Raw genomic sequence first — 24,552 nt, forward strand, 5'->3', positions numbered from 1 at the left:
TCTTTTGATCTCAAACCCAAATGTCGTCAGTGTATAGCGAAAACAAAAGAATTGGCCTTTCTGTTCCAATACATTTGGAGGAGACTGTAGATATTAACTCTAGTGTTTGGACAAGAATCAAAATGGCCAGTGTTCTTGTAAGAACACTAGGTACATATTCACTCGAGTGTTTATGGTGGAATAAAAAATTGGGGATGTTGTTGTAAGAACACCAGGTACATATTCACTCGAGTGTTTGGAACAGAACTAAAAATGGCTGACCTTCTTGTAGAGACTTAAAATTTACTTACTTACTTTCCTTTATTGTCCACAAATGGAAATCTGTCTTTGGCTTCACAACACATTATAACAAGACCAATACAATAAAAGACACTTATACAACAACTCTAAAAGGTAAGATAGAATAAAATACCATAGCTTGGTATTTTAAAATTGCTGACATTGTAGTGAGAACACCAAGTAGATACAAATTCTTGCATTTTAGGAAAGACCTTTAAAATGGCTGAAGTACTAGAACACTAATGTGATCAGGAAGTCTGCTGTTACATTTGAGAACTTTCTCAAGAAGAAATCATCAACATCATGAAACAGATATGAATTGTAGTAGCAGTAGGGCTGTGGGTTCCATTTACCTGTCAATCAGTCTGAATCTACCCGTCATCAAAACAAGCCGGGTGTCGTTTATCTGTTACTCTACCGTGTGCCGTATATCATTTACTTCTTCTGATAGTGTCACCAAATGTTCCCTCGTTCACATACACATCTACATTAGCAGCGTTTCCCTAACAGTGGTGCTGACAGCTCTGTCCGAGAGCGATGCGACGGCGATGCTGATGTGGCAGTGCTGAAGTTCAGAGCTGTCACTCAGCCAATAAATTGTGTGACATGGAATCAGATGCATGTCTGTTTTTTTTTTTTTTTTTTTTTTTTTAAACATATCAAATGTCCTTCTTCCTCAGGATGGAAACTTCACTAGGAACTACACAGCAAAGGCACCAGAGAACGTCAGACAAGTGGGCCAGTCTGCTTTCGTCGATTTTGGTGAGTAGATTTTTGGAGTGTTACGTGTCACTTGTTACGTCCAAGTGGTTAAAGTCTTGAAAACACTGTTCCTAGACTTAAGAATAAGTAGAATTATGACCAAGATTAATGATTTAGCTAGCTAGAACATAGCCTAAAGTGTTTTATGTAGACAGTATACAAGCAGAATAATAACTGCAACACAACAAAACAATACGGAATATTCTTCATGAGGAAAAAAAACTACAATATGATTAATTAATGAATGAATAGTGTCATATTTATGTATTTAATACTGGTCTTAATTTGCATTCCATAGTGTATTTACAGCCAGCATAAATTTCAGCTTGGCATATTGTGGTTACATTAAACTGTCAGACGAAGGTGCTGCTCCTCACTCGAGCTGATATCACGCAAGAAAAATGTCCAGAATCAGGCTGAACCGAGACGAGACGCGCCTCTCTATTTGACAGACTCCGCTGTAGCGCTTAAGTCGTAGTTGCGTTACGCTGTGCGCAGTTTCAGTATTAACCTTGTGCGCTTAACTCTGAAATCGGTCCATAGTAGATAGATTCGGTAGAAATGAAGAAATAGAACGAGTGACCTGCTAGCTAATCACTAGTTTTGCTAGTTAACAACAGCTATCTACATGCTTTCTTACGTTATATAAATTTTATAATTATAACATTTTAGGTATAATGTTATATATTAGAGTTGTATGTGTTCATATGTGATTGTTATAGCAAATTGACTGGACTAGAAGAAGCTGAAATTACATATCTTTTCTCATTTTTTCAGTTAATTTTGATTTCATCATTTCATCAGTTAACAGAGTTATCTTTTATTTTGTCATGTTTTTCTCACCTGTCTCGTTTCCCTCTCATCCTCTCATGTTTAAGCAAAAAATCTTCTTAGATTAAGGGCATTAAGGGCTTTCTATAATGCCTAAGATTCTAGTTCTGCCGTATGAAATATTCAGATTGAATAAACAGAGGAGAAATATCCTCGCTTCAGTATCTTTACACCAGCTTCTATTTTTTTTTTTCCTTAAGAACGTCAAAGTGTGCATCTGATATATTCGTTGTGAATCCCTTGTTATATAATACAGAACCTAAAGGAAAGTAGGTCTGAATCAGTGTGTTAGACAGCCCACACACACTCCCTCATTTAATCCCCTAACTCTAGCGGGATCCCATTAAACATTTACATTACAAATTTCCTCTTTGCTAAAGCAGATGAGTGTAGAGGAAGCAGAAATGACACAAGCGCAAGCGTCTCATTGAATATAAAAGATTGATGAGCCTAGTGCGATGACCTGTACGATTCAAATGCTGCCTCTCAGTGGATCCTGGCCTTTTGTTCAAAACCAGGTTTTATCTGAGCAAACAAGGATTTCCCTCCACCTTTCCTTCATTCAATCTGTTACTCCGGGCACTGAGGGAAATCCCGTATAAAGTTCTCTCAGTGGTTGGGGAATAAAGAGCGCAGCGGCTTATTGTTACGAAGCCGAAACTTGGCACTGAAACACGAAAACAAATCGGACTGAACCACACTGAATCCTGAATGAATAATGAGGACAGATTTTTAAATTGTGCGTAAAATATACAGGACATGCATTAACAGTTTCAACATCAGGTTGGTTAATGTTATGTTTTTTTAATTTCCTCCTGAGGGGTCGTTTACACGACAACGTTTTCAGCCAAAACTGAAGGGAAACGTTTTATGCGTTTTGAATGTTTGTTTATACGACAACGGCGTTTTTGAAAACGGGTTTCAAAGTGCAAGTTTTTGAAAACGCCACCGTTATCGTCTCCGCGTAAACACCCAATACGGGAATCTTTGAAAACGGTGATGTCATGCGCATGCGCAGTACGTGTTAGGTATGTAGTCATGCGCAGTACGTGTCTATTGTAAAGGCAAGCGCGAACAACTACTGGCCTGGCGTACGTAATACAGCGTTTTTTGGCCGTTATCGCGGATATGTGTAAACGGGAATCGTTTTGAAAACGTTGTTGTGTATACGTGAAACTTTTTGAAAACGCAAGAGAAAAACTTTTCCGTTTTTGACTACATCGTTGTCGTGTAAACGGAGCCTCAGTTTATATCCATTCTCACACTTTCCTCTTGTGTATCAGTTTATTTTTTATACTGACAAACAATTTATCGTATTCGTCTCTCCCTCGTCTTTCGCTTTCCTCTTGTATATCATTTTTTCATCCATCAGTTCATTTTGTTTATTCAGCCATTATCTGTTTATCCGTGTACCTTGTTTTCCTCTTGTTTTCGTCTCGTCCTGTGCATCCTTTTTCATTTTTATTTCTCTTATCTCTCAGTTTATCTTTCTGAGCCTGTCTCTTGTTTATCTTGTTTATCTTATTGATCTTGTTTATTAGTGTTCCTCTTGAATCTTTTATCCCTCTCATTTAACAGTTTATTTAATTTTCCTCTTATTTATTAGTGCACCTTGTTTTAAATGGTTTAAATGATTTCCCCTCGTTTACCAGTTTGTCTCATTAGTTTATCATTTGGTTCCTCTCACTTGCCTCATTTTCCTCTCGTTTATCAGCTTATTCCATTTTACACTTGTCTATTCCTTTATCTCATTTATCAGTTTATGTATCACATTTTCCTCTTGTTAATCAGTTTCTCATGTTTTTGTCTCATTAGTTTATCATATTTTTCTTATTGTTGGTGTCACTTAGTCCATTTTATATTCATGTATTGGTTTATCTTATTTTACTTTTATTTATCTTACTTATCTTGTTTCTTCTGTTTATCTTTATTTTTTTTATTGGTGTATAATTTTTCTCTTGTCTAACAGTTTAATTTATTACATACAGTCATGCCCATAAATATTTGGACATAAAAATTAATTGTTATTTTAGCTGTTTATTACAGTATATTGGATTGAAATTAAATGATGAATATGAGCTTAAAATGCAGATTTAGTTTGACCAAATGTAATTGGTCTTATTCATATTCACAAATTAATTAGTCATTTTTAATTCTTGTTGCAAATCCTTTGCAGTCAATAACTGCCTGGAGTCTGGAACCCACAGACATCACCAGACGCTGGATTTCTTCCCTGGTGATGCTCTGCCAGGTCTTTACTTCAGCTGTCTTCACTTCCTGCTTGTTCTTGGGGCATTTTGTCTGTAGTTTTTCCTTCAGCAAGTGAAATGCAGCTGATTTGGATTCAGGTCAGTGATTGACGTGGCCACTGCAGAACAATCTTCCAATTCTTTGCCTTGAAAAAGTCTTGGGCTGCTTTCGAATTACGCTTCGAGTCATTGTCCATCTGCATTGTCCAATGAGTTTGGAAGCAATTCTCAGAATTTGAGCAGATGATATTGCCTCATACACTTCAGAATTCATCCTGCTGCTTTTGTCAACAGTCACATCATCAATAAATAGAAGAGAACCAGTCCCACTGGCAGCCGTACACACCCACGCCATAAGATGAGGTGGTACCCGTAAGATCATGAGCAGTTCTTTCCCTTCTCCATACTCTTCTCTTCCCATTGTTCTGCTACAAGTTGCTCATCTGTCCATCGGATGTTGTTCCAGAACTTGATGTTTTTGCCAAACTTTAATCTCATCTACCTGCTTTTGAGGTTTACCAGTGGTGTACATGTTGTGGCAAACCCACTGTATTTACTCTGGTGAAGTCTTCTCTTGATTGTTGACTTTGACACAAATACGCCGACCTCCATAAGAGTGTTCTTCATCTTCTCTTCTCTCTAAGACTGTTGTGAAGAGGTTTTCTTCACCAGAGAAAGAATTCTTCTGTCATCTACCACAGCTGTTTCCCGTAATCTTTCGGGCCTTTTGGTGTTCCTGAGCTCATCAATGCATTCTTTCTTTTTAAGAATTAACCAAATGCTTGATTTTTGGTCACACCTAATGTTTTCACTATTTCTCAGATGGGTTTGTTTTGATTTTTCAGCGTAATGATGGCTTGCTTTGCTGTTAGTCACAGCTCTTTGGACATATTGAGAATTAACAGCAACAGAAATCAACTCTAGACTTTTTATCTGCTTACTTATAAGTGAAATAATGAGGGAATAACATGAGCAACCAATTTTCCAATTACTTTTGGTCCCTTAAAAAGGGAAGGGACACACACACACACACACACACACACACACACATATACACATATTAATTTCAACTCCAAAATACTGTAGTAGACGGCTAAAATAACAATAACTTTGTCAGTGTCCCAATATTTACGGACCTGACTGCATCCTGTAACTTTTTTTTTAATCTTGTTTTTTTGTTTGTTTGCTTATAACTTGATTTCATTTTCTATTGTTGAATCTTGTTTCCTCTCCTTTTTCAACTTTTTGTTTTTATCTCGTTTTCATTTATATCATTTTACATTTTCTCATTTTTCAGTTAAGAGTACTTTTTTTTAAACCTTGTTTTTCTGTCTCACCTTTCTCATTTTCCTCTCAGCAGTTTATCGTGTTTATCTTATTTCCCCTCTTTATCTAAACTACTTCTAATTTATCTGTTTATCTTTGTTTTGTTTATCGCATTTTATTCATTGGTTCTTTTTAACCTCTTGTTTTGTAGAATTATCTTCCATCTCTTTTATCGCTTGTCTCATTTTCCTCTTGGCCTTCTTTTGTGTCCTTCAATATTCATCTTTTTCTGCACTGCTGCTGTAATCTTCTCCAGTTAAAACTAGAATCTGGGGACGTTCGAGCTCAGTGAAGTACATATTGACTAACGTCATTGTGGCCAATTTATATCCATAAAATAAGTCAAGTGTGAAAAAACCTGGAGATGAAAATTGATTTGGTGATGATTAATGGCCTTTGTAGAATCTGTTTGGCCCAAAGACACTGCTGCATTCACAGGAAGAAAGTTGAAGAAAATATGACATAAACAATGTGTGCAGCATTTAATCCGGTCCTGAAATGTTCTTCTAATTTGCATGTTGGACATTAATGAGGTAAATGACATTAATGAGGTAAATATCGGTATGAGTTCGTTGTTTAAAATGAAGTCTGTTTAAGCTTTCACCTAATATACATGTGAAGTTAAAAACACACTGGGTTTTTATTTTATATTATTTCTAAAATGTGAAAATTTTCAGGTTGAGTTTTGTGGTCAGGATGAGGTCAAAGGTCACACAGAATAACCTTCCATCAATAAGATACCCTGTTCCAGCATTGCTGACCTCCAAAGTCCCGAAGCTGCAATTCTGTGTGTGTGTGTGTGTGTGTGTGTGTGTGTGTGTGTGTGTGTGAGAGAGAGAGAGAGAAAGTGAAAAAATGAAGGCAGGAAGATGGAATGAAGGAAGAAGGAAAAATGAAGAAGAGAGAGACAGAAAGATGAAGGGGGGTGATACTGAGAGAGAAAAATGGAAACGAGACTAAGTTAAAAAAAGAAAGAAAAAGTTGAAGGGACTGAAAGAAACCATAAAGAATGAAAGAAAGAAGAAAGAAGACAGAGTGAGAATGAAAGAATAATGAAAAGAAGAAAAATGGAGGAAGGCAAGCTGAGAATGAAAAGCTGAGGAAGACGAAAGAGGATAGAAGAGAAGAGAGAAAAAGAATTAAAAATGAAGATGAAGTGGTTTATAGTACTGAGAAAAGAAAGGATGTTGGAAAACTGATAGATTGAAAGACTGAGAAAGGAAGAAGAGAGAGTGTGGAGAAAGAAAGGTAGAGAGGAAGGGAGGCTAAAGAATGAAAGGAGGAGGAAAATGACAGAAAAGATAGATGGGGAATATAAGAGAATGAAGGAGGGAAGAAGGGAAAGAAGGAGTGAAGGAGTGTGGATGGAGAGAGAGAGAGAGAGAGAGAGAGAGAGGTCTAGACAAGGGGAGTGTAAGAAAGAATAATGAATAGACAGAGGAGAGAAGAAAAGAGAAGGAAAGAAAAGAGGGAGGGGGACTGAGAGGATGAAAGCAAGAGGAAAGTGAGTGATTGTAGAAGAAGCGACAGAGAGAAAGAGGAGTGCACACCAGCGTTAGTGTGATTTATGAAGATGAATGGAGGTGGGAATAGGCTGAGACACGTAGTAGAGGAGTGTGTGTGTGTGTGTGTGTGTGTGTGTGTGTGTGTGTGTGGACTCTTCAGCTGGGTCGATATCGTCCACACAGATAAAGGTTTATTAAACATGAAATTAACGCTACAGATTCGTTCTACTGTAAATCGCTTTTTATTTCCCTCGGTCCTCGTCAGTCTCACGCTGTTCCTTTCTGGATCGAACGGCATTTTATTGTACGAGGAGTGAAATCTTTCGATTTTTTTTTCTCAGTGTGACGGTGAAAATCACATGAACAACATGCTCAGGCAGAACAAGTGCCTCACTGCCCCGAGGCTCATTACGGAAAACTGTCGAAACGTTCAGTGATGTCAAGAATCACCAAAGTCTTGACGGTGCTGACAAGCAAGAAGCTCTCGCATCAGTACAGGCAGAGAAAACTGTTCGCTTATGTGTCCCGAGTAAACGCAATAGCTAGCCGAACAAAAATACTACCTAGCTAGCTAACATCACTGGCTTTCCAGCGAGTTGTGTTGGGACGGAGAAGAAAACTTCAAACCGGCAAATATACAGTTCCTGCTTTTCAGTTAGTGTCGCTTCCATTTGTGTGTTTTGGACATTTTATTAAGTTTTATAAGGGATTTAGTTTGTTGTTGTATTATATCTCACTCTTTATGTGAAACAACAACACGCCAATACGGCTACGTTACATAACAGAAACGCGTTCACTCTGTAATCCGGAGCTCGTGAATTTGAATCCCGATGATGGCTGGGAGTCCGAGAGAGCAAAACCGATCACACTCTCTCTTTCCCCTGTCAATCACAGCGACATTAGCTAATACATGGGCGTATGAATGCGGATTGGTAGCTGACTAATGTCCTGCTGTGTGATTGTACGTTTGCTATCTTTGTATTTCTAATCTGTTTGATGCCTTTGATTATTAAATAAATGAATCATCTTTAAACCAGTGTAGTTACTTCCTGCTTGTTTAGATGGATGTTCCATATAATTAACCGGCAAAATATGAATCCGATCTGCAGGGTTTGATGTTAATTGTATCTTTGCTGTTGGACAGCATGACATTTTTTTGCCATTTTTTTAAACTACAAAGCGTGGATTAAGTAGCATTAATTAATCTACACTAAGAATGCTAATTATATTCCTAATTCAAGTCATATTTTTAGGATTTGGGATCTTCTGCTGTGACGTTAAAGTTAAACGTATCATTTTTTTTCTGTCTGGTTTATTTATGAGATTTATTGATTAGTGATGCTTGATGGCTGCCTGGTGAAGACTTGTCCTTGACTAACCCTTGACCAAGACACACACACACACACACACACACACACACACACACACACACACACATTGTGCGATGCAGGCAAATCCTTTCCCTGTCACTTCCCCACTTTGCCCTGTTTGCAATAAGTTTGAACTGAGTGGGAGGCTGGGACTTTTTCTAAGTGTTCTTGTTGATTCTCTTTGTGTGTGTGTGTGTGTGTGTGTATGTCTGTTTGTGTTCATCATAAAGACAGCTTAAAGAACGCAATCACGTCGATCGTGAAAGCCATGTGCCCTTGATTTGTGTCTTTGTTCGCGGTATTGGACCACAAGCTGCTGGACGTATCTTAATGTCAGATAATTATGAAATGAATGTTAGAAGCGACACAGCAGGAGCAGGAGAGATGGAGGACACACGTATAAGAGCAGAGAAATAGAATGTGTGCGTGTGTGTGTGTGTGTGTGTGTGTGTGTGTGTGTGTGTGTGTGTGTGTGTGTGTGTGTGGGTGGGTGGGTGGGTGTGTGTTGTGTGTTTGAGATATTCTGCTCACACTCCAGGCTGTCAAGATTGCTGAGACTCTTCCTCTTCTAATCTTCACCACTGACCTTCTTCTCCTTCATTCCTTTCTCAACCAGTTCTCCTCCTACACCCTGCTGCTGTAAACACCACACACACACACACACACACACACACACACACACACACACACACACACCTAAGCTCAGGTTTGTTTGTTTGTTGGTTGGACCCAGTTACATCATCCTAAAGCCTCAGTATGTGGTGTTTAAACAGGTGTGCTGTGGTGCAGCGATTCCACAAAATTCTACAACAATGATGAACGGAGTTAATGGTGTGTTAATAAATTCTGACTCCTATGAGAGCAAATGGCTTTTGTGCTCCTGCATCTTCACATAATGTAACTGACTTGTATTCCCAGGGCCCTATTTTTTACAGAGCCCAGTGTTTCAGTCTCATATTCCTAGAATTCCATGTTCACAGCGTCCCATGTTCCCAGGACTATATTCTCAGGACTCTATGTTTCCTGGGCCTTAAGTGCCCACTGTGCTGTGTTTCAGCCACAAGTTCTCAGGCTTCCATGTTCCTAAGGTCCTATGTTTTCAGGACTCTATATTTTCAGAGCACTAAGTTCCCACTGTTTCACTGTATTCACCCAAAATGTTCCTAGTGTCCTATATTCCCTTGTTCCTGGAGTTCCATGTTCCTAGGACTATAAGCTCCCACTGTGCTACCTAAACACGTGCTGCCACAAGTTTCTCCTCAAAGTTCTTAGAGTCCTATGATCCCTAGCCCTATAGTTGCAGGGTTCACTGTTTCCAGGGCTGTACTTTCCCACTGTGCTACATTTCAGCCAAATTTTCCCAGACTTCAATGTTCCCAGAGTCCAATATTTCCAGGGTCTTATATTCCCGGGGTTTCATATTCCCAGAGCTCTTTTTTTCAGGGCCCTAACTACCCACTGTGCTATGTTTTATCTAAAAGTTCCCAGGGTCCCATGTTTCCAGGGTTCCATATTCTTCGAGTTCCAGAGGACTCTATGTTTCCTGAACTCTAAGTGCTCGCTGTGTTGTGTTCCCCGGGGACCCTGTTCCCAGTGTCCAATGTCCCCAAGGTCCTAGGTTTGCATGGTTCCATGTTTCCAGGGCTATAAGCTCCCACATTGCTATGTTTCAGCCAAATATTCCCAGGCTTCCATGTTCCTAAGGTCCTATATTCCCAGATCTCTTTTTTCCAAGACCCTAAGTGCCAGCTGTGCCATGTTTCTGCTCAATGTTCCCAGGGTCCTCAGGGTTGAATCATCACAGGGTTTCATGTTCCCAGGACTATGTTTACAGAGCTCTAAGCTCCCAGTGTTTCAACCAAACTTTCCCAAGTTCCCAGGACTCTTTGTTCACAGGTTTCTATACTCCCAGAGTCCCATGTTCCCAGGACTGTATGTTTCCAGGGTCCTAAGCTCCCACTGTGCTCTGTTTCTGCCAAACATTCCCAGGGTTCCATGTTCTTATGGTTATGTGTTCCTAGTGTCCTATGTTCCCAGGGTTCCATGTTATTAATGTGCCATGTTCCCAGGGCCCTATGTTCCTAGGGTTCCCTATTCTATATATTGTGCCCCTTGTTTCCAGGACTATAAGCTCCGACTGTGCTGTGTTTCAGACACAAGTTCTCAGGGTCCTATGTTCCCATCCCTACATGTCCTGCGTTCTCGGGGTTCTATTTTTCAGCCCCTTGTTTCTATGGTCCTAAGTTTCCTAGAACTGTATGTTCCAAAAGCACTTTTTCAGGGCCTGATGTTTGCAGTTTCTTCTGTTCACAGAATCCTGCTTCAGATTTTCCATTTTATGTTCGGAGAGCCCTGTGTTCATGGGGTCATATGTTCCCCTTGATGACATTTTTCGGGAAACAACCCTATGATCCCTGACCCTTGTGCTTCCATGTTTCTGTTTTAGGATCTTGTTGCCTCGGAATGGAAAGACAATTAAACAACCAGACCATGTCATACTCTGATATACTGTCTGACAATAATCTAATCTGAAATTGTGGTCGTTAAACCCTTTACACAGCCCCCCTTACAGCTGAAGGAACAGAGATACACTGATACTCTGCATATTTTTTTATAAATAATCTACACGTACATGATTGTTAAGAGGAAGAAGGAATGCTGTGTGCTGAGACACATTAACACATCCACATAAACCGTGTTTGTAACTCTGAACTCCCTGGTTGTGGGTGTGTGAGTGTGAGTGTGTGTTTGTGATGGTGTGTGTGTGTGTGTTGCTGTTATGAACGTCCTAATGAATGCAGAACATATGCCAGACAAAACAGTCCATCTGCTTTATCAGAGCGGTAATTGCTCTTTTCTTTCTTTTTTTTTTAATAAGTGACAGCTGAAGGAATTACTCATTAATTGAACTTGCACAAACACGTTTGGCTGTCAGAAAAAAAATTAGATGGAGGGAGCTGCACTCACTTTTCCACTATCTAGTTGTTTTTTTTTTCTTCTTGAGGCGAGAGCGATGCTCATAATGGGATGTGACATTTAAGTTCTAGTCATTAAGTTGTGTGTGTGTGTGTGTGTGTGTGTGTGTTTGCGTGTGTTCATTAGAGCACGCTTCGGGCTTAGTGTGTGCTTCGCCAGTGTGTCCTAACGACAGAAGAGACTTCATGAGCCTAATAGCATCTCCATGATCATCACAAGAACATGCATTAGCTCGCATCTCGTGCTGAAGTGCTAATCCGGTGTGCTCACACGCCCACGGGAGCTTCACGAGTTCATTAGCAAACGGATGCGCCTCGGTAGCCTTCGCCGATTGAAGCTCATTAGCAGTTGAAACCTGAATAGCTTTTGTTCTCGACCACACGCTAGCAGCATCTCCCAGCTCGCGCTAGCTAGAAGGACCTTTGATGCGTGCACACTGACAGCCAGCTGTCCGTTTGTGCTTCTGCTCCTGGAGAGGTTCTTTGGAGGATTCACACTTGAATGAGCCGATTAATGTGATGCACACTGACTTTCTCCTACAGCGCACAAGCTCTCTTTTATACCTCAAAACACATCCTTTTGTATTATTGTAAACAAATTCACATGGAGTGTTCACACTGAGAAATATGAACAATGAAGTTTAGTAAAAAAGAAAGATTCGTGTTTAACCGTCTAGTGAGTAAAGTGGACACGTTTTTCGTTAACCTTTCCCATAATGCATCACATAATGAAAGGGGTGGAGCTTGTAAGAGATAACAGACAGAATCAACATCACCGATGACAGCGAGAATTTGTATGCACTTCAATGTAACTTCAAACTGTAACTGTGCATTCAAATAAAAATACATAGATCAAAAATACGTGGACCATTATTATTATTATTATTATTATTATTATTATTATTATTACTATTATTATTATTACATCATTCACTTGAATTTTACAAACCCACTAAAACTGCTAATTTACTTCAAATGATGAAAGAACTAAACGAAAAAAAACTCCATTTTACATGCAGTGGTCTGTAAACTCAAAAATCTTTCTTGAAAATTTTAAATAAAAGTGAAATTTTTTACTTCACTTTTGCCCATCCATCCATCACCTCTCCTTATAACATCACTAAAGTATCTTCCTTCCATCTTTCTTTCTCTCTATCCATCTATCAATCCATCCTTATAGCATCACTAAAGTATCTTCTTTACATCTTTCTTTCTTTCTCCATCCATCCACCCATCTATTTATCCACCTTTCCAGCCATTCAACAATGTCCATCCAACAATCCAAACTGTTCCACCACTCATTCACCCACCCGCAGCTCCACCTTCCAAACCTTTCATGACTAATACTTATATTAAAATACTGTACTGGATATCTGTTGTTTCCATTATAAAGTTTACCATCCATCCATCTATCCTTTTTTCTGGTATCAATTAATTTTCTTTCCTCTATTTATTAATCTATTCATCCATATAACATCAACAACATATCTTTTTATATGTTTATCCTTATTTTCATCTATCCATCAATCCACATATCACTTCTTCCTTCCTTCCTTCCTTCCCATTTCATTATGGCATTAATGAATTATTTTCCATCCGCCACCAATCAGTCCATCCATATGGGTTCAATAAGCCATCTTCCCTCCATCTGTCATTCCATCTCTCCTTTTATGGGCTCATCTATCTCTTTGTTCATCTAAACATCCTTGTGTCTATCTATCTATCTATCTATCTATCTATCCATCTATCCTCTTAAAATTGTCGAATTTTTCTTTCTTCTTTCATCTCTCTATTTATTCCTCTCTCGCACACTCTCTCTGTTTTCTTCCCACGTTCCATCATTTTTTTCCTTCCCCTCGCTAAACCTCAATCTGCGTACTGATCAGAGCTGAGAGAGAAAAAAAGAGAGGGAGAGAGAGAGAGGATCGAAAGATAAAGGCTGACAGCAGTGTTGAATTGCAGAACACTCGTCCTCCCACTCCTTTCTTTCTCCCATTAACACTCCATTATTGTGCGTCTAAAAGCCCAGAGCTGCCTATGGGATCTGATTGGCCTGTTAAATACATGTTAATAATCTCACTGCGCACTTACATCAGAGGCAGGATTATCAACAATGGATCATATTAAAGGGGTACAGTGTGTCAAACAGGAATGTTTGGTATTTCTGAAATTGTGATTTTATTAAATTTGTTTTTCTCTCCTCCTGTGTGTCTGTTGTGGTTTCAGATGGTGACGGTTCTCAGGATCATCTCCTGCCCGTCTGTATGGACGACGCGTGTACCAAAAGCGCCATTTACCTGGCAAAGCCTGGCCAGCCTGAGGTACGTAACCCTCCATCATCAGTCCATCATGCACGACTACTTCTTCATCTTCCCTGTGCATTTTTTTTTTTATTTCTGTTTCTCCAGCTGTTGTGCCATTTGGGTGAAATAATCACTTTAACTCTCAATACAAGCTATTAAAATATTTCAGTCTTCCAGAGCACTGCTGAGTTAAAGTGACTCAACTTGTATTAATCTTGAAGATATTTCTCTACTTTGTTTTTTTTTTTCTACTGTCCATTATATCATTTGAGTCTGGTTTCTCTCAAGGTTTCTTCCTCATGTCATGTCAGGGAGTTTTTTTTTTTTTTCTTGCCACTGTTTCCTCTGGCTTGTTTATTAGGCATCTAAATATACATCCAGATTTCTGTAAAAATAAGGAAGCCTATGTTGAACGTTATCAGAACAACTTCCAAGTAGAAAGCAATGAAGTAAGTAATGAATCCTTAATTATCCAGTGAAACCTTGAAGAACCCTTTTGTCTAGGTGTGAAACATTCAGATTTGTGTTTGCAGATCACAAAGAGCCATTCTGTTAAAATTAATTAACTAATGTACCATGACATCACAGCTCATATAGCTAGCTTATATGGCTAACTTGTAAGCAGGTAAGGCTAACTAGCAGTTAAGAGTGGTCTGTGTATGTTTACAGGCAGAAAAGTTTAGCAGAAAAGTTGCCGCTAGTTCATTCAAGTCCATAAACTAGCAAGTAAATTCGAATAAACAAACGTCTGTAGGCAAGGTCCTAAAAGCAAGAGTTTTTCAAACATGGTGTCTGCTGAGGTTCCTATTGGTTAAAATCCTGGCCAATGAGATTGAAGCAGCTCCTCTGTAGAGGAATGTCACGAGCATATGTTCTCGCTACACAGCGAGTGAATGTAATCTCATCCACAACTCATCATCTGTCACGATTATTATACACTCCGTCCTTTTGGCTGCTTTTGATGGGCAGCTCACACTCTGAATGTCACGTTCATAATGAAGGGCATGAGTTTATCTCTGCACTTGCTCTCTCTCTCACACACACACACACGCGCACACACACAGATAACATGGAGCACATGGCCTTTGTCATCACCACACATACATATCAAGCACACACACTGAGTCCCATGGCACGTGTCCACCTTTGTACGCCTGTCACAGAGAGAAAGGCAATAAGGAGAGATGGATAGAGAGCGAGAGGGAGAGAGAGAAAGACGAGGGTGGGAAAACACGTGTCGGCTTTTGTTGGCTTGTCACGGCTGATGGTCTTCACTTGCGGAGACCGAGAGAGGAAGAAGAGCTCGTTTATTTCAGTTTTCTCCTTGTTCTTCTATTCATTGCTCGTTTATCTCCTTTCTTCATCTCTTTAGAACATAGCCATAGTTGAAACACCATTTTGTATGTGATGTGTGGACAGGTTTGTGTTTGGATTTTATCTATTTTTTTTTTTGGTATAAAATCAGACAAAAAACAAAGACATAAAATCGGGCAAAATTGTAGTTTTGTTTTTCTTTGGGCAAAACAAGAGAGTACACGTAACACTTTTGGGAATTTTGTGAGCGTTTTGTAGAAATAGCGGCCTTTAATGATCGTCACCATCCCCGGCTAAGTAATAGATGCATTTAGCACGTAGTATTGTAGTAAGGAAATGCAGAAGGAGAGGAAGAAGGAAAGGAAGAAACAAAAGGGAGCAACACAAGGAAACACATTGTGCTGCTTGGCTGCAGCCGTTAGACTGGCGCATCACACCATAATTAGTTGCCATTTTCATTTGCGCCCTGCCCAGGGACATCTTAATCTCTGTAATGTGATTTGTGAGGTGTGTGTGTGTCTGTGTGTGTGTCTGTGTGTGTGTGTGTGTTAGAATGTAAACCATCTGCAGCAGGTACGAAAGCTGTGTATAAATGATGAGGAAGATGATTCAGCGCTAGTCCTGTTTTTACCATCTACTCGTTTTTAAATACGTCCACATGAAGGTTCAGGTAATATGAGCTGAAAAAAAAAAAATCAGGCAGATGCAAATAGCTTTAGTTCAACACGGCTTCGTGACTGTGCACTTCTCAAACTCGAATAAACAGTGAAAATACTAATATAGATAGATTTACTTTTACATTTATGGCATTTGGCAGACGCCCTTATCCAGAGCGACTTACAAAAGTGCTTTGAAGTCTCTATCAATGAATATATTCTGATATTGGGTCACTAGATCACACACTAAGAATACTATCAGTCCAAAAACTCTGTTGGGGAGGTAATACAGTAACAAGCACTAAATACAAAGTTTATTTATTTATGTATAAAGTGCTAATTTAAGTACTTTAGGAAGAGGTAAGTCTTTAGACGTCGTTTGAAGACTGCCAGTGACTCAGCTGTTCGGACATCTAGGGGAAGTTCATTCCACCAGAACAGAGAAGAGTCTCGACGCAGGTCTTCCTTGTACCCTGAGAGATGGTGGTGGATGATGGTGCTAGAGGATCGGAGGGAGCGTGGTGCCGTGCAGGATGTGACAAGTGCTTTGAGATAAGTGGGTGTTGGTCCGTTTTTGGCTTTGTAAGCAAGCATCAGTGATTAAATCTGATGCGGGCAGCTACAGGAAGCCAGTGGAGGGAGCGCAGCAATGGGGTGGTGTGGGAGAACTTAGGAAGGTTGAAAACCAGTCAGATAGACGGAGATTTTATTAATATCGAGAGAGAGAAAAAAAGAGAGTGAGGGAACGACTGTTTATAGCTGTTATAACGTAAGTGAGAACAGGAAACACGTTTTGTGGACATTCCACAACATGAAATGTAACTATAAATGGAGAAAAAGTATGAAGCACGATTCTTTAATAAATAAAAATTATAATCGTAGGCAAGTTGCTGTGGTATAAGAGAAAAGTAAAACACTTCAGGACATGCTGTTATTGGAAAATACCAGCTTCAGGGTGGTAAGAGTAACTCCGCTTCATTACTCCACCACACTGTTATTTATTTTACTGTGAAGTGTTGTATTCTTTACTTAGCACTGGCGGTGGCACTGTAGCTGTCCAATTATCATGTGATCACATGATCAAATCCAGGCCATGACACAGCTGTCCGAGAAAGAAAGAAGAGCTGAGATTTGTGGCCTACAGTGACTTTGTTGGTGTGATTAGCGCCCTCTAATGTCCAGTGCGCTTGGTGGTTATTGAGAAGAGCATCAGACTTACAGAGACATCGTAACTGCTTTATCAGCCAATGCCAATACCGTTACGTCGTCCGATTTTATTACTAACAGGTCTATTAGTCTAGCTTTGGTTCACGTACCCTAATGAGGTTTCCGCCGCTATCGCTACCCCTCCACCCCTCCAAACTGCTCATAAAGCCGACGCTCCATTAGCCGTCTCCGCTGCTGTGTTTTCCCTCTGCTTCCTTCTTTTGTCAGATCGGAGCGCGTCCCTCGTTTTCGGCCCACCAGGGACACAGATTTTAATTTCTTGGCTTAATGAAGCGCCAGGGCTAGGTTCGGGAGGAAGACAAGCCAGGCTGAGAGCTAGAGCAAGCTTGGAGCTAGAGGAAGTGCAGTCTGAGAGCGAGACATTTATATTCTGCCTGCTTCTCTCTCCATCCAACACAAAACCCCATTACCAGCAGGAAGGCCATTAATGAGTTCACTCTCTTTCTCCGTCTGTCTTTCTCTGCCTGTTTTTGTCTCTCTCACTCTGAGGGCTTTATTTTGCAGCTGTGTAAGTGAAATTTTGATAATATGCAGTGTGACATTTGAAACCCACTTTCGTCCAACAGTGCGTCTGCCGAGATACGCTGTTAGCGCAGACGCAGGGTACAAAATATTATTTTCCTGTTTAAAAGTCTTTCCTATTTCTTACACTTGGTTCATGGACACCTTGTGTAACCCTACTTTCCCCAAATACTAAACGACTAACTAACTACAACAGAGTGAATTATTTTATCAGTGACAAATAAGAATAAACGTAAATAAACGTAAATGAAACTCGGTTGTAGCTGCTAAATATGCGTCTCCTGAGACGGGGCACTGGAGATGTACGTGATATTCCTCATGCATAGGCAGACTGAATAAGGGGACTGTTGTTCTCATGGGTAACGGTAATCTTGGTGAATCTTGTTAAATATCCAGCCTCATTCATTATGCCTGCTAATAATCTGTAATTTCGATTTACGTATCATTAGGTGCATAATTAACGAGGCTGATCATTTACATCGTGCCCCTATGTGAGCAGTAATCTCAAGGATCAATAAAATGTCCAACCAGACTAATTTAATAAGTCTTGCCAAATCATAGAGGAAAAGAATTAAAGAATTAACTAACTCGTACTAGATCGTACTAGAAGAGAAAACACACTGGGTCTATCACTGAAACTGTGGACAGTGAAATCGGCTGATACGTCATTATGAAAATGCCAGTGTGCCGAGACACTGATACACACTCGGGTTTAAAGGTAATGAGAGGAGCTGAGTTGCCTGATCACAGCAACAGCCCAAGACACACTTCCTAATTACTGTTATTGTGACGATAGTATTATCAGGGATGGAGGGAATACGGTTTACCCAGTGTGTTTCTGACCCTAAGTTTTTGCTGCCATTCATGTATCATGTTATGCCGCTGCTGTGGGAGCTTTTTCATGCTTGATACTGTTTCACTGGTAACAGAAATAACATTTGAACGAACACCTCGGGCAGCAAAGTGACACAATCAGAGCAGAAAGCAGGCTCGACCTCAAGAAACCACCTCACGTGCCTGAAGGGTTCTCCGTTTTATCTCCCACATACATGCGTTTAATATATTTTAGTAAAATAATACATGGAAAATTGGTCAAACACTCGTTGTTTCATTTATAATCAATTTTCCTGTCTTTCATTTGTAGCATGTGGTTTTAAGTAATGGGCGCAACCCTTGTAGGCCAGGTGCTAGTTGTGCTTATAATTGCTGTCACTATGGTTACAACAGGAGAGACATGTGTGAGTTTTCACCTGCGGTATGAAAAGCTGTTTGAGCAGCTGTTTGAGTTTTCTCACTTTTAAATCATACGTAAGGAATCACACACGACAGACAGACCGTGCAGCTGTACGAAAATAAAGCATGCCAAAGTGTATTATTTTTGTATAACCGCATGGTCTGGAGTGTGTTATTCTGCTTATACTGCAGCGATTTGCCAACAATTACAGTGTTTGATTTGGTAATGAACGACACGTCACACGTAACGGTTTATAGTTTATAGTAAGTTTAATGTTGTGGAATGTCCAAGAGACAAGTTAGTTCCTGTTCGCACTCACGTTATAGCTGCGATAAACAGTCGTTCTTTACCAGCCTCTCCCTCTCTCTCTCTCTCTCTCTCTCTCTCTCTCCCTCTCAAAACACAGCCTGCCATTTTACAGAGAAACCAGAAAGCGTAAACTCCTCTGTCCTTAAGATTGTCCTGTGCTGGAAAACTTTGCAAAGCACCATGAGTCTCACAAAGCACTTACAACAAAGACTCCATCGATAAATGTTAAATAAATGTTTCCTAACAAAAAAAAACTTCACTACATCAACAATTATACGTTTTACTTTGTTAAACAACAACACAAATCCATTTATTATTAGTCTTAGATTATGTGGAGCGTCTGCCGTACAAGTCCCTGATGTCCCTAAATGCGCCGTTACTATAGAAACAATAACGTATTAGAACGAGCGCATTAATAGTAACCTGTCCGAGCCACGCAGTTATACGAAAATAACGCACACCTTCTAACCAATCAGGTTCGAGAATTTAACCGCATTGTGGTATAAAAAAAAAAAAATCATAATGACAGATCGGATGCATCAGTCATTCCTGATATCCATCATCAATCAGCTCAAGCCTGCTGTTTACAGTTACGCAACTCTGAAACTTTAGTCTCTACAATCATGAAAATGTAATATAACGCCACAATTCAAACACAGAGCTCTCTCTCTCTCTCTCTGTTTCTGTGTCTGTATCTTCCTCCTTCTTTTTCCTGTCTCTCTGATGACCTACAGCAGTGTTATTTGTTCAGGTTTTAGCTGTGATTGGATTATGGATGGTTGTGCAAAGTTCTTGTTCAACACTCTGGGAAAACTCTGGTGTCTGCGAAAACTCTTCACTTTGACATTTCCTACTTCTGAAAACGAGAGACTTTCCTGAACTCAATAACAAGTCATTTTTAAAATTCTAGCATTTTTAAAATCTCCTCTCCTTGACTTCACTTGTATTTAATTTAAGCTGTAAGAAATAAAATATAAAAACGTGGAGGTATGAGGTCCAGACGCAGTAGGAGAAAGATAATAAAAGATAATAAAAGAGCATTGTTTCACATGGATAAAGCAGACGTTAGTTCACGCCAGGCTTCTGTATTATTACACTTCCATTTAGGTGCCATGGTGTGATGGTGTGAAAATCCTGGTTGCTTGTCCTGTGGTGTGAACTTCTAGGAGAATTGAATGTCAGAGAAAAGCCAGCTTCACACAATAACTAATCTAAAACAAATACAGAGCGCTCTCTGGTGAGTGAGGAACGAGAGGGAGTCCTGGTATTAGAAAGTATTCACACTTCTAAAGCTTTTCCATCGCACACACTGCCTTTTTTTTTATTTATTTTTTTAAATATCGTCATATTGTTTTTGAGTTTCGGTCTCAGTCTGTACACGAATCGAATTTGATTTAAAAATCAGTCACAAATATTCTCTCTAATAATCTTTTCACCAAGATTTTGTTTTTAATATAAATATTGGCACCCTTCGCTGCCAGTCAGATATGTTTGATGGAAAACAGTTTGGTTACATACTATAGTACCTGTTTATTTATTTCATAAATCAGTTAATTATGTTTTTATTTCGTCATTAGAAAATTGTTGGATTTTATTAAAAAGTGTATTATTCTGAGAAATTTTTAGAGATGTCTCCATGTGGAAGAATACAAAATGATAAAAATAAATAAGTGCAAGAAAACACTTTTTTCTAAACTGGCTGAATAATTGTGATAAACTGGAGTTCAGCATTAAGTCATGATTATCGTATGAAGGCACGGTAATTATAATTTAAATATAAACACACATTACACAGTCGCCTCTACAGTATGTTTCGGTTTATAGCGCATTGTGCTGCAGCTCACGCGTGGTGTGTATGCCGGTGTCTAGACTCTCCCGGTGTGTTTTGGAGAGTGTGTGTAATGTTGATGCGTGTGTCTGGGATCTGTGTTCTTGATTTTGACTCTGCCTCTTAATTTTTGCCGCCTCTAATAAACACTTCATAATTAGGAGCGACTGAGTCACTTTTTTTCCGTAGTTTGTTAATTATGAAGGGTCTGATTATCCTGGATGACACTGATTAGCTTCCGGCTCCCACTCTCTCTGATTAGGTGTGTGTGTGTGTGTGTAAGTGTGTGTGTGTGTGTGTGTGTGTGTTTGCGTGTGGGTGTGTATTTCACAGTTACATTCTCCTAGCTGCAGTATTATTTTTTTAAATCTTGTAACTTTAATTAAGTACATTTTACACTGATTAAAGGTTACTACATCTAAAATCGCTCTAAATCCTTCCAGAAATCTGTTTAATGTGACGTCACTGTAAGACCACACCGTCGTATTTATGACTGACTTATCGAGTATGCTAGCAATATGCCTTCAATGTGCTGCGCTGTAACAATATCCACCGAAAAAAATAAAGATATCTGATTTTGCAATATTGGAAAGGAAGCTGATCGCCGAAGAAGATTTTTAGTAGCTGAGAAAACTGGATACCAACAAAACACTCCCTTCTCTGGCTAGTTACATTGGATGTGTACGAGATAACGAGCTGAATAAATGACATATTTAATTGTTAAAATGATAACATTCAATCATATGAAACTGGGTACAATACAAATACACCTGAAAATACAATTGCTAATTTATGCATGGGCAGGTCTAGCTAACACTAGCTATCTAGGTAAGCTCCCTAGGGTACACAGTTCACTGGCTAATTTTAGCTCGTCATAACAATTTTTCTATTCATGAAGTTTGAAAAAGTGATATTGCTGTTTACTTAACTGACCAGAGCTGACAAAGTGGCACACCATTTTGGCCTCAACCCATCCAACGACAAACATTTATGGATTATGTATTAAAAATACACTATAAGGCCAAAAGTATGTGCACCCCTGACCATCACACCTACATGTGCTTCTTCCCCAAACTGATGCCACAAAGTTTGAAGCACACAGTTGTATAGAACGTCTCTGTGTGCTGTAGCATTACAGTTTCCCTTCACTGGAACTAAGAGGCTCAAACCTGTTCCAGCATGACAATGCCCCTGTGCACAAAGCGAGCTCCATGAAGACATGGTGTGTGAAGGTTGGAGTGGAAGAACTCGAGTGTCCTGCACAGAGCCCTGACCTCAACCCCACTGAACACCTTTGGGATGAACTGGAACACCGACTGAACCCCAGACCTCCTCGACATCCCAACATCAGCGCCTGACCTCACTAATGCTCTTGTAGCTGAATGAACACAAATCCCCACAGCCACGCTCCAACATCTAGTGGAAAGCCTTCCCAGAAGAGTGGAGCTCATTATAACAGCGATGGGGAATAAATCTGGAATGGGATGTTCAACAGTCTGGTGGTCAGGTGTCTACATACTTTTATCCATACAGTGTATGTAAATGTTTGCAAATATCAGATTAGCCAATGTCTCTGCATTTAATTTTCCTGGGATCAAAACTAACGATCTACGTTTTTTCTAGGTATCACTTCTTGAGTTGTTTTTAAATTCTTTTCCATTGTGTTCCTGAGCAATAAGCCACGACAGAGCGCGCATCACAGTGTTTTCAAAAGCACAACACAAAGCTTTTATAAAACAGCGACCAAAACAAAATCCAATAAAATCCTGTGTTCAATAAATGATAATTACATTTATTATTGATTATTCTTTCACCATGCAGTGTATTCTGCTATCAGTAAGCTTTGGTTGCTCAGCAACATAACAGGCAAAGATTAGACTGTTGTATGGACAATATGATTTCTTAAGTGTAACAGTTTAATTGGATTAAAACCCAGTGCATTAACTATTGTGATGCAGATATAGCACAGTTATCACAGATCGAGGATTTTATAACGGCTTCGGATGTGGTTCAGCCAATCAGATTTTAAAACCCGAAACTATCCATTTTATAATGTTTATTTTAGAACCATTGTCCAAATGGACAGAAACTTCCAATATGGAGTGTTGGAGATTGTCTGTTCTATACAGCAGGTGCGAGGGGGTTGGAAGGGAAGAAGGAGATAAGAAGGACCCGGAGGATTTGGGAAGATATGGCAAGCTGATGAAGGAGTGAAGTTGAGAGATTTAGAACTAATACCAGTGTGGAGGGAATTATGGTCATCCAAGCATCTCAGAACTTTTGGCATCCAATCAGCATGGACGAGAGAGCCGCACAGACGAGGTGCGAGCTTTGCAATGTTTCAGAGATGAGAAAAAAATTACTTTTTCAGTCTGGAGATAATCTGGGAGTCGAAGGAGAGAGTCAGGTAGAGAATATTCTCAGCCTTAGATTCTCTTCTCCAAAGGATACAGAGTGTTTGATATCCAGTGTACACTTTTCTGGTAGCAGCATTCAGAAAATCACAGGTTCATATTAACGCGCTGGTGAAAATACGTTATCGTTTCTATAGTAACAGCTTCACATAACTAATAGACTAATAATAAACAGGTTGTTATTTTTACAAAGAAAAAATGTGTAATTGTTGATGTGGTGACATTTATTGAACTTTTATGGAAGGAGTCTCCAGTGTCAGAGGTAAAGCTGTAACTTTTCCGACATCTTCGGACAGAGGAGTTTAGACTTTGCAGTTTCTCGGTAACATGACAATCTGCTTTTTTTTTTTTTTGTCTTACTACTTTCAAGAAAGAGAGAAAAAAAGAGGGGCTGGTGAGGAAACGACTGTTTATAGCTGCTATAACGTAAGTGAGAACAGGAACTAACTTGTTTCACAAACATTAAATGTAACTACAAATGGATAAAAAGCACGACACGTCGTTCATGAATAAATAAAGGCGAATAAACCTCTGGACGTGTGGAAAATAATCAACCTTGGGGTGGTAACAGTATCTCCGCTTCATCACACCTCCCCATCACTGATTATTTTCCTATGACAGCATGACACCATGTGTTTTATTCCTTACTTAAGAGTTTTGTATGAAGCACGTAGTGGTGAGTAAACCAGATCTTGTGTGTTTGCTGACAGGCTGCAGGAAACGCTCATGTTTATTGCAAAGAAGAGAAAAGGAAAATTGAAGATGACATTTCTTATTAATCTCAATAACAGTTCTGGTCATTTTAATCATGTTTTGGGGAAAAAAAAAAAGTCAATACAGTCAGGTCCTGAGCTGAATTAGGAAATCTATATTGATATTGAGAGCTGTGATGCCTAAAATCTGTCACATGATCATGTGGCATCACTTATGGACGATGGAGAACTCCCGCAGTGTGAGAGAGAGAGAGAGAGAGAGAGAGAGAGAGCGAGGCGCGACATCTTTATTACACCATCCATCCATCTGAACACGGCTTAATACGCCAGCGTACATCCAAATATACGGTTTCTTTTAGACGCATTAGAGAAACGGAGAGGGGGAAAAAGAGGGCTGAAGAGTAGAAGCTGAGGAGGAGCGAATTAGAGAGAGAGCAGAGTCAGCTGATAGGTTTAATCAGAGAGAGAAACGATCTCAGGTTCACCCGGTGTCCATCCATCTGCACCTCTCCTGATTCTCTCTGTCAGCTCTAATGGGACAGAGAGAGAGAGAGATAGAGAGAGAGAGAGAGATAGAGAGATAGATGGATGAGTCAGCAGAAGGAGGAGCAGACTCCTAGATTCAGATTCACCCTATTAGCCGACTCCATCACACTCTCCTATACGAGTCCGGACCATCCCTAATGTTTACTGCATTATATAAACTTGAATTATTGTCTCTTGGTAATGATCGTA

General features: G+C 39.6%; 1 protein-coding gene across 1 annotated transcript in view; it reads left to right on the forward strand.

The window, feature by feature from the left end:
* The window catches only part of itfg1 (integrin alpha FG-GAP repeat containing 1), a 152,463-nt gene that overhangs the window by 51,659 nt on the left and 76,252 nt on the right, over positions 1 to 24,552 (forward strand). Inside the window, exons 8-9 of the mRNA XM_053229421.1 lie at positions 960 to 1,041; positions 13,524 to 13,618. Of these exons, the coding sequence (XP_053085396.1) occupies positions 960 to 1,041; positions 13,524 to 13,618 (177 nt within the window). The remainder of the gene's footprint in view (positions 1 to 959; positions 1,042 to 13,523; positions 13,619 to 24,552) is intronic.

This window comes from Pangasianodon hypophthalmus, chromosome 25, assembly GCF_027358585.1.
Source record: "Pangasianodon hypophthalmus isolate fPanHyp1 chromosome 25, fPanHyp1.pri, whole genome shotgun sequence".
Taxonomy (NCBI): Eukaryota; Metazoa; Chordata; class Actinopteri; order Siluriformes; family Pangasiidae; genus Pangasianodon; species Pangasianodon hypophthalmus.